Here is an 11,300-nt window from a genome sequence, read left to right as displayed (position 1 = left end):
AAAATACATGTATATAAATCCTTGCATATAAGGTTCAAAAACAGGCAACAAAATGGATGATTCTCATAAATACAATGTATATAGCAAAACAAGCCAGGTACCAAAGAGTATACATGGATAATTCTATTTTAAAAAGGCAAAAATCTATGCTATTTAAAGTTAAGATAATGATTACCTTTTGGGAAATGGTAATTATTAGGAAGGAGCACAGAGGGGGTTTCTGGGATGCTAATAATATTCTGTTTCTTGATCAGATGAAAATAGATTGAACTTCACATTTATTATATGTGCATTTTAATGATTCTATATTACACTTCAAAAATACATAAGTATTTTTAAAAGCAAAAAAAATATACATGCATATAAACTAACAATAAGCATTAGATAAAAACACATAATTAAAAGATATAGAAATGAGAATGTAGAGAGGGTAATGGAGAATAGAAATAAAGAATTTCTTCTGCTATTCCCATACCTGGATCATTTCATTTAGTACATATGCAGCAACTCTGAATCAGAGTTGGCCTCTATCCTGCGGAATGGGAAGAGAGGCAGGCCCAGCCTACTCATTTGTGGGACCAGGAAAAAAATTCAAATAGAGACCCATATAACACATATCTAAAAAATGAGAAGTTTTAAACCAAGCTGTTGAGTAAAGTATGTTCCACCTGCCTGCCTGCCTACCTACCTACCTACATACATACACACTCAAACACACACATACACACACACACACACAAACACAAACACACACATACCATAATGATCAGGAATGCCAGGTTCAAATTTAGAATCTTCACAGTCTTCCAGATCCCTGGCCCAATCCTCTTCTCTTCTCATCCTGGCTAAGTCTCACTTTGCAGAAAACCTCACAAGTGCACATATGGACACCTCAGTACTTCTAAATTCCATCCAAACTTCTGATTTCATCCAATCCTTAGGCCTGAGGGTGTACACCAGCAGTACAATCTTCCCTAGAAAAGGCTGCATGAGAGGAAAAGGTTCACACAGGTCCTGAAACTAGACTGAAGCCATATGGGCATGAATTACAGAGTCAACTGTACTAGAAGAGAGGTTTAGATATTGCATAGGTTCTGCATAAGCTCATGAACTCCTTGCCTCATAGGAAGGACATAGCCAAAGGCCCAAGCTGAAAAGCAATAGTAGAGACAAGAGTGCCCTATTCTTCCACCCAAACTCACCAAATTGAGCAGCTGACATTTGCTGTTACTCTGCTTTCCATCACTGTGACAAAATACCTAAGATAAGCATCTTAATAAGGGGAAAAGTTTATTTCAGTTCATGGTTTCTGAGATTTTAGTCCATTGTCATTTGGCCCTGCTGCTTTTTGCCTGTGGCAGCACAGTTCATCATGATAGGAGTGTAGGGAAGAAGTTGCTCTCCTTATGGCAACCAGGAAGCAAAAGGGAGAAACAGGAAGTGGCTGGGGTCCCAATATTCCCTTCAAGGACATACTCCAGTGACCTAACCTCCTTCCACTAGGCTTTATTTCTAAAAAGGTTCCACTGCATCCCAGTAGCACCACAGGCTAGTGAACAAACCTTTAACACATGGGCCTTTGAGGATCACCTATCCAAACCACAGCACTTGCCCTATACTTTACAATCTATTGTGAACCTTCACATATAATGATCTTAATCAGTTCCCCCACAATCTTGTAAGATTCTAACATACTTCCACTTGAGAAATGAGAAAACTGAGACAAAGTGACTTGCCCAAAATTAAGATTAAATTAAAAAGTGAGCACTGCTAGTCTGCACAGAAGGACTTTTCCTTCAATCTTCAAAGGTCATACTCTTTCTATTATTCATCACTGCCATGTATCCCCCAATTGTCTAGAGAACTTATATGGCTAAAATGGAATTGGAAATTTTAAATACATGGTTGAAATGTTTTGGAAGAAGCCCAGAGTAGGGAAGGAAATTTAACACCAAATACAGAGCAGCTTCTAGGAAAGAGCCTGGGCCCTGAGCAAAATTCATCCCTGGGACAAAGACTGCTTTATAGAGGTAGAAATCATAACTGAGTCCTGGGGGCTCCATTCCCACCCAAACCACAAAATTATGGCCTTTAACACATTTAAGCAATCCCACCCAAATTCCACACCAATTACATGGGGGCCCAGCTCCATAGCTCTCCTCTCTTCACCACCCCGCTGAAAATACTTTATTAATGAAAGGGCAGCGTAAAGCCACTAGACTTGATCTACTCAGAGACAATCCAAAGACAGCAGCCTGGCACCAACCACAAGTGATACCCGACCCTCCTCCAGCAAGGACCTACTGAGGCTACGCCCCCCTCTAATTACCAGGGTGCCTGGCTCAGGGCTTAGGCAGTTATTTAGAGAAACATCGCCTGCTCCAAGCACAGATATCCACGAGGCTGGGGCTGCAGCACTGTCTGCTCAAAGCCAGCTGCCTAAAGCTGTTACCTCCTCATTCTACTAACCTGGGACACCTTGGCCCACTTGAACACCTTATCTCGTAGCATCATGTCTCTGGCACACACAGCTGCAGAGTATATGCTCTCTGATGCCTTGCTGCCTGACCGAAAGGGCTCCCGCCTGAAAGGACTGCGCCTGGAACTGCCCATGGACCAGATGATCAAGTTTGTTGCTGTGGGCTTCCCCTTATTGCTGATGTCTCTGGCTTTTGCCCAAGAGTTCTCCTCCGGTAAGTTGTTTCCAAGAGCCAGTGAGAGACCTCACTTCAATGTATTCTTTGCATGAGCTCTGAAGATAAATGGCTCCCACAATGACTAAGTTTCATGACTTTGGGCTGGGCCAGATTACCTAAAGGACAGACCATGCATGAGTTTAGGACACCAGCAAAGCAGAGGCACCAAAAATTTTAAAAGTCACCTCTGACATTTTACAATAAGAAATAATTAGTCATGATTTCAGTATTCTTATGTTTTATATCACTTTCATAATTAATATTTTACTTTAGTTTGCATATAGATAATAGAGGTTGGTCGTCATAATCTTTTCAGGACCTAATCAGCCATGTTGTTGACAAGTGTCTTATTTCCTCTGAGCCTTCTCCACACACCCACCTCCAATGTTACTGATTTGAGTATATTAAGGGCCAGACATAGCCACATTCAGAGGTGCTAAAAAAACCTACTGCTTTCTCCAAAAAACCCAGTCACACACAGAGAAACTAACATACACATGTTTAAGGTGTTTTAGGTACTGAATTTACCCACAAATCCACTACCTCTATTAAAAAGCATGCGGATTTCCTGAGAACTGGGACTTCTGGCTTTCTTTTTTGGCCATTCCATTTGCTTATTACATTTCCCAGTGAAGTGTGCCTACCTCCCACTGCCCCTTCATTCATCCAGAAGAAGGGGAAAGATATTGGCTCACAGCTCTGCCTCTTTCTAGAGAATGATGGAAAAATAAAAAATAAGAGACTCTTCCCCAAGCCTACTTTCCTTCTAGTACCAATTGCCTGTCCTTTCTCTTTTGGGTTCAGAAGTTCAGGTAATTAATCCTCTATGTTTTACAATCTAAACGATGTCAGCTTTTTCAGAAAGGAGATACCACCATCACAATGCAAGTCTGGTGAGAAACTGCAGGTATGTAGGGATACCCCATCCCCTGGGAATCCAGGGGGGGAAATTTGAGAGAAAAGAATAATCAGACCAGGCTGAGACAGTACACTGACAGATAAAAGCCAAACAATGGGGAGCTATCCTGTCATGCCCTGTCCTGCCAAGACACAGCAGTGCCAACCCCAGAAAAGTAGAGCATGGAAAGATAGTGTCTGCCACACACATAAATTCAGAGTTGTGAAGGTGACCTCTACAAAACCCTTAGACAGTGGCCCCTTCAAATTTGCATAACCATTTCCAACTCAATGCTGCCTCAAAGTTGTATTCTTACTCCAGGGTCTCCAATCAGCTGCTTTTCTCCAAGTAACTTCAGTGTCCGGCAGGCTGCATATGTGGACAGTTCCTGTTGGGACTCCCTGATTCACCATGAACAGGATGAGGCTGGCCGGTACAAGATAAAATCTCTCTGGCCCCACAAGGTAAAGCAGACAGAGACTGTCATCCTGGCTTCAGAGCAGGGTGGCAGGAGAGAGAGGTGTATCATCACATTCCTTCTCACCTCCTTCCCCCATGGCTGACTTTCATGTTCCATGCATTCTTCAAATTCTGCTGATCTTCAGCTGCCCACTTTTATCTGACTGGATGCCTTGTACCAGTGGGTGAAGCTTGTCGACAAGCAGCCTTTAGCTGAAGGTGATCCCTTGGGTCTATTCCATTGGGTGGGGGGCGGGGGGAACTCAAATATCTTTAATCCTTTTCTTGGGCTGATCACTACTCTCTGAGAAGAGTCATTCAGTTCTTAACCTGTGGGGATGGGCAGGGCACAATTGGTTTTTAAGCCTGGTTGTCAGCACTCTGGGAACTCACCACTCAGTATTCATTCAGCTGATCCCCCATTCTCAGTATGGTTCCTCTGCCCTTAGTAAGCTTAAATACAGAGTTTAATCTGGTTTAATCTCTACACAGTAAACTTCTATCCTGTCAGGAAGGGCCAGGTTGGTTGCCGGAATGCATAACATTACAGAAAAGAACTTCTGGTCTATTTCTCAACACAGATTTTTCAATTTTCTGCTGTTAGCCCTCCCTACATGCTCATTGCTCAAGTTCTTCCATATCTCCAATTCCTTTCTGGCTCTGAGGTACAAATAGCTCTCTTGTCCCTGCCTCAACTCCCCATTCTCCCAACATGCTGGTGTCTTCTGATTTCTAGCTTTCCAATATTCTGTTCCTCATCTCCTCTCCTGTTTTGTTTTTGTTTGCTTATTTGTTTGTTTGTTTGTTTCCTCTCCTGGTACTAAGGACTGCACCTAGGGGAGTTCTACCACTCACATCCCTGGTCCATTTTATTTTTTATTTTGAGACAGGATTTTGCTAACTTGCCCAGGCTGGCCTCAAACTTGTGATCCTCCCACCTCAACCTCCTGAGTCACTGGGATTACAGCCATGTGTCCAACCTCTCCAATTCTCTTTGTCCTTTAAAATCTTGTCTTTCTTTTTAATATTTTATTGTCATGCTAGTGGGTTTTATTTATTTATTTATTTATTTATTGTACTAGGGATTGAACCTAGAGGTACTTTATCACTGACTGACATCCCCAGTCCTTTTTATGTTTTATTTTAAGGCAGGGTCTCACTAAATTGCTAGGGCCTCACTAAATTGCTGAGGCTGGTCTTGAACTTGCGATCCTCTTGCCTCAGCCTCTAGAGCCATTGGGATTATAGGCGTGTGCTTCCATTCCCAGATGTTAATGGGTTTTATGAGGGAACAATGGTAACATGTCAGTTCAGTTCACCAGAAGGCCTCTGCCACTGGCAGTTCAAGCAGAAATTAGATGGTAACAAGTTCAAGATGTCACAGAGGGGATTTACAAGTCAAGAAAAAATCAGATACCTGATCATCAAAGTCAATGGGAAATTCTCTAAACCCAGATCCTCCAACTCCACCTCAAACCTATAGAAACACTCCACAAAGATAAAGAGCTTAGTTTCAAGGAAAGTTATTTCTTGAACAGGAGTGAAAAGATTCTTTCTCTTGTATCCTCATATTCCTAACCTTCCTTCCTTAGTTCAGAAAGCAAGGGCACGCACACACACACAGATGCAATCAAATCCATACCCTCCTTTTTTCTCTCCAAACTCTCTTCTAAAAGGAAAAAATATCCCTAGATTAGGAGAAGGTATTGGTCAAGTAGTCATTAAAGGAATATGCTCCTAAATCACCCAGCCCAGCTATAAATCCTGTCACCCCTCCTGGGTGTGTAACCCTGTACAAGCACTTAATCTTCTCATATTTCAGTTCCTTTATCTGTTAAAAAAAAAAAGATACTAATCATACCTACCTGATAGCATCTTTGTGCAAAGCAAATAAAATAATGAATGCTAAGTGCCTACCAAAAACATGACCTTAGAAACCTTTACAAGTAGAGATTTTTCTGTGAGCAAAATGGTAGGCCCAGCCCAGTTTCAGGTTTAAGTATGATGAGGAAATCTAAGGAAAAGTTCTTATTATAGTTTGTTATGGTTGCTATAATAAAGTACCACAAACTTTGGCTTACAGGACAGAAATGTACTGTCTCATAGTTTTAGTAGTCAAAAGTCTAAAATCAAGGTGTCAGTAGGATTGGATCTTCTGAGGGTTGTGAAGAATGGATCTTCAAGGCCCTTCTCTTTGGCTTATAGATTCATCACCTTGGGTGTTCCCCCTGTGTGCACCTCTTCACATGATGTATGTGTGTATGTAAAAAACATAAGTCATAATGGATGAGGAGCCTACCCTATTCCAGTTTAATCTTATTTTAAATTATCTAATTATATCTAGAACAACTGTATTTCCAAATATGATTTCATGGGGAGGTTCTAAGGATTGAGATGCCCACATATTGGGGAGGGAGACATAAATACAATTCAACCCATCTCAGTCCCCTATCCCATGTAGCTAATAGTATAGTTAAAGAGACAAGGCTTATGCATTTCTGAAAGTCAGTTCACAGTTCTATATACATGAAAGAACCCCAAAAGAATTCCAAGATGGTTTCTGATGGTGTAATTTGGCATTACCAAAAATTGCAAAGATGCAAAAATACCAGTGTACATTACAGAAGTCAGGGAAGGCTACATGGAAGAAATGACATGGCTATGGCCATTGTTGACATGGCCTAGGATGACATGGCACTGTTGGCTGTAACCTCAGGCCATCTACTCACCCCAACACATTTGCAAGGGAACAAGAAGGGAGATAGAGATACACATACACACACATATCCCATGCCCTCTCATTCTCGCTCTTTCTCTGGGGCCCTAGATAGACCACAGATCAGAAAAATTGTATGAATGTGGGGAACAGGAAGATCTGCCATCCCTTTCCTACTGGACCTCATTATATTCTTTCATATTGATAGAGAGCCTTAGGTGGCCCACTTCCCATGCTGTCTTCCCCTTCTGAAATAGGAACTGGGGAGAAAAAAGCCCTCACTTAGTACTGTCACTCAAGGCTCAACACCCTGAGCCACCTGCTCAGCTAACTTTTGTCCTACAGGCCCTCCCCTACTCCCTTCTGGCCCTGGCCATGGCCATGTACCTGCCAGTACTGCTGTGGCAGTATGCAGCTATTCCAGCCCTCAGCTCAGATCTGCTGTTCATCATCAGCGAACTAGACAAATCCTATAATCGTTCCATCCGCCTGGTGCAGCACATGTTGAAGATACGGCAGAAGAGCTCTGACCCGCTTGTCTTCTGGGATGAACTGGAAAAGTGAGTTGTTTTTTCAGTCTTTTCTTGAAGGATGCAGTTAAGCATAAAATGGTACCCATGCACCGTAATCTTTAAAATGTCCTCTATGTTATCTTTCTTAAGGGAGCAAAGTTACCATCATCTCACGAACTGTCATTCCTATAGAGAAGAGAAAGGCCTGCTACCTGCAGTTTACAGATGAACACTCTGAGCCACAAAGGGATTAATCTCTCTAAAATACCACTTCTATACACTATTCCTGTTCTCAGAAACCTTAAATAGCTCCTCCCAGATCTACCAAAACTACTCAAAATCTCCTAAATATTTGCTTCAACATATCCAACTACTTTTTCAAGCATCTAACTAACTATACATTGAGTATTTCAAACCCAAAAATCCAATATCCATAATGGTCAAAATCCAAAAATTTTTGAGCATTTTTAGTAAAATCTATGCAAATATTCTCAAACCTGAAAAACTTCAAAATCTGAAACACTTCTGGTCCCAAGCATTTTAAATAGGGGATACTCAACCAGATGACAGAAACCTTTCGCTCTACCTAAGCAGTCTCCCTCTTTTCCACTGAAAAAAAAAATCATTTATTTAGTGCATTATTCATACATCTGAGTATCAGAGACTATACTGGGTGCTTTGGATACATGGGGGGGTGGCAACAAAGCTATCATTATTCATGTGGAGCTTATATTTACTAGAGGGAAAACAGACAAAAAGTAGAACACACCAGTAAAATACATTAGGGGAGATAACTAGTATGAAGAAAAAGTAAAACAGGGGAAGGGGTTTTGGAAAGCTGAACAATTAACAGTAGCTTTAAATAGAGTGACCATAATTGAGCCATGATTTGAAATCATATTGTTTCACATTTATGCACACACTATATACTCTGTAAAAAGTTCCCCTCTACCTTTTGAAGCCCAGCTTTAAGCCAATATTCTCTTGTAAAGTTTTCTGCACATTCCAACCTGCACTGTTACTCCATCTCCTAACTTTTATAATGACTATGGTTTGTATCAATCAATTTAGCAACATATCAAGTTTAATTTCATTGAATATTTGCATGTTTTGTCTACTCCTTCCCTCACAACAAGACTCTAAGCTTCTTTGGAACAGAGACTGGTTTATCTACCTGAACACCACAATTCTCAACAAATACTTGTCAGCACACTCATTTGTATAAAATAAATGAACTGGTCCAAAAAACCATACAGAGAGTACACAGCCAAGAACTAGAACATATTTAGACTCCCAATCCAGTGCTAATTTTATTAGCCTATTGCTTCCAAAGGGTCCTATATCTGCTTACAGCTTTAGTGTGTGACTTGCTGGACAAAAATCCAAAGTGATCGTTCATCATTCACCAATCATCCCCCAGGTTTATCACATTGTACTCAGTACTTGGAGAAATGAGTTATACTTACATCTTTTGGGAGAAGAATCATGGTTATGCTTGGGGAAGGCAGATCTTCAATTAACCAAGAATTCCATAATGAATGCACATATTTGTTAGTTTCCCACATGACTCTTGGGATATGGTTCTACATATGGTGCTTCCTAACTTTCCTCCTTTCTTTCCCTGTGCAGAGCCCGAAAAAAACGATACTTTGAATTCCCCCTACTAGAGCGGTACCTGGCATGTAAGCAGCGCTCACATTCACTAGTGGCCACCTACCTCCTGAGGAACTCCCTCTTGCTCCTCTTTACCTCAGCCACATACCTGTACCTTGGCCACTTTCATCTGGATGTCTTCTTCCAAGAAGAATTCAGCTGCTCCATCAAGGCAGGGTTACTACATGATGAAACCCATGTTCCTGACCTGATTACATGCAGGCTGACCTCCCTATCCATTTTTCAGATTGTCAGCCTCTCCAGTGCAGCAATATACACCTTATTGGTTCCTGTGATAATATACAACTTCACACGGCTGTGTCAGTGGGACAAACGACTCCTATCTGTATATGAGATGCTCCCAGCTTTTGATCTCCTCAGCAGAAAGATGCTGGGATGCCCAATCAATGATCTCAATGTAATTCTTCTTTTCCTCCGAGCCAACATCTCTGAGCTCATCTCTTTTAGCTGGTTGAGTGTCTTATGTGTGTTGAAGGACACAACCATCCAGAAGCATAACATTGACACAGTGGTCGATTTCATGACGTTACTGGCTGGCTTAGAACCCTCAAAACCCAAACATCTCACCCAACAGATGTGTGATGAACATCCATAGTTAGTTTATAAAGAAACCATGCAATGAGAAATTCTGTGGAAAGCAAAAGTCTTTCACCATCTTTAAAAGTCACATACAGCAATACACACACACACAAAAAAAAAAATCTACTTTAGCATTGCCAAGCTTGGATTCACCTGACTTACATAACCTTTATCTGTTAAGAAGATAAAATCAATATACAGAAACAAATGTGAAAGCTGGAATTGAAGAGTCAAAGAACTAAAAAATTAGATTCTAAAGACTATTTATAAAGACTAGTTCTCCTTATTATATTCACTCCATAGACCTTCTAGGATGCATAATACGTGGACTTCCCCCAAGAGACAAAGTAGAGCAATCTGGTAAGAGATTAATAAAGATGTGAAACTCTTTGGTGTGGCCTAAAATCCTAGGAATTTGCCCAGACTGCTTTGGGGAATTCATCAGCCTTACCAGGCCCTTTGTGGTCTGTAAAATAATCCAAGAGATAATGATGGCTTCAATTTATAATCTGGTCTTAAGAGTTTAAGACAAGAGAGGCAGGACTATGCATAGCCATGAGAAAAGTCTTGAAATGTCTAGATACACTTTTCATCATCGAAATCAAGATCTCGTTTCACCAAGGACTGGGATTATGAGCTACTATAACTTCACATACAGCCACTAAATAGCAACCATTTAGAACTACACAGGATAAACAGTAAAGTACTATTGAGCCTCTCCTCTCCTTCTCTTATTCATCAATCCATCCTTATACCTAACTCCAAATCCTATGTCTCGATTTAATGGATCCTTGATCCAGTTCCATGGTATTCAGCCCACAATACAATGATGTCTCACATTTTATATTTCTTTTTAAAGCTGCATATTATCACTTCTTCAGAGAAATCATTGCATGGACCCTCCTTTCTTCATATAAGTAAAAAAGCTACATTGCTTCTAACTTAAATTACCTTTAAAAAGCAAACACTGATGATGTACAGACATTTATTAATGACTTTCTATTGTCATTAAGAAATCCACCTCTTCAGTTGCTACACAAAACCTTTCATGATCTAAAACCTGCCCACTACTTCAGTCTCTCCTCTTGCTTCCCATACAGCTTTCACTTGTATCAGCCACTTGCAGTTCCTGGGCTTTTCCTGATGCTCAGTTTTTTAATATATGGTCTCCACTGTCTGGGAGACCTTCCTCTGTTCTTCACTAAGCCAGCCACTACTTCTCCTTCAGAGTGTACCTAGATACATTTCCTTCAAAAAATCTTCCTGTTTACTCCCTTCTCTCCTTACTGGATGCTGCCATATCAAACAAAACCTACCTCTGAAATAAATTTACTACATTGTATTAATATCACCAATTCATTTGTCTGTCTTTCCCTCTTAAGTTTGCTAAAAGTTGGGTCATAAAATAAAAATTCTTCTACACAAATTAGTAAAAGAATGCTCAGTAGCACCACATTTTTTGCAGGATGCAAATCCAGCCTTTGAATGGAAAAAACCCTGTGCACAAAGATGCAATTCACAGCAATTAACCAAACAGTCAAAGAACAGCAAAATACTTATGGAAAATAGAATACAGACACACTGTAATATTGACTAGCCACTTAAAATTATGCTTATAGGGCTAAGGATGTAGCTCAGTGCTAAAGCACTTACCTATATGTGCAAGGCCCTAGGTTCAATCCCCAGCCCTGGGAAAAAAATCAAATTATATTTATAAAGAAGTCATAACACTGTAAAATAATGATAATCACAGTAAATGAGTAAAA

The 11,300-nt window shown here is 40.5% G+C and overlaps 1 protein-coding gene across 1 annotated transcript; it reads left to right on the top strand.

Annotated features, from left to right (window-relative positions):
• Window positions 1-2,512: 2,512 nt before the first annotated feature.
• Panx3 (pannexin 3) lies at window positions 2,513-9,550 on the top strand. Its single transcript, XM_076843606.2, has 4 exons — window positions 2,513-2,693; window positions 3,916-4,058; window positions 7,115-7,329; window positions 8,911-9,550. Exons 1-4 carry the CDS (start codon window positions 2,513-2,515, stop codon window positions 9,548-9,550), a joined length of 1,179 nt encoding a protein of 392 aa, XP_076699721.1.
• Window positions 9,551-11,300: the final 1,750 nt, after the last annotated feature.

The sequence above is a fragment of the Callospermophilus lateralis genome, chromosome 2 (genome assembly GCF_048772815.1).
Source record: "Callospermophilus lateralis isolate mCalLat2 chromosome 2, mCalLat2.hap1, whole genome shotgun sequence".
Lineage (NCBI taxonomy): Eukaryota > Metazoa > Chordata > Mammalia > Rodentia > Sciuridae > Callospermophilus > Callospermophilus lateralis.
The sequence above is the reverse complement of the archived record's forward strand: the minus strand, read 5'-3'. Positions and strand labels throughout refer to the sequence as shown.

What these genes read in the sequence shown, in the direction of transcription:
- Panx3 (XM_076843606.2), top strand. Translation starts at nt 2,513, where the DNA reads ATGTCTCTGGCACACACAGCTGCAGAGTATATGCTCTCTGATGCCTTG. An exon ending in AATCTCTCTGGCCCCACAAG is followed by an intron (nt 4,059 to 7,114) that starts GTAAAGCAGACA and finishes TTTGTCCTACAG; the next exon opens with GCCCTCCCCTACTCCCTTCT. An exon ending in TTCTGGGATGAACTGGAAAA is followed by an intron (nt 7,330 to 8,910) that starts GTGAGTTGTTTT and finishes TTCCCTGTGCAG; the next exon opens with AGCCCGAAAAAAACGATACT.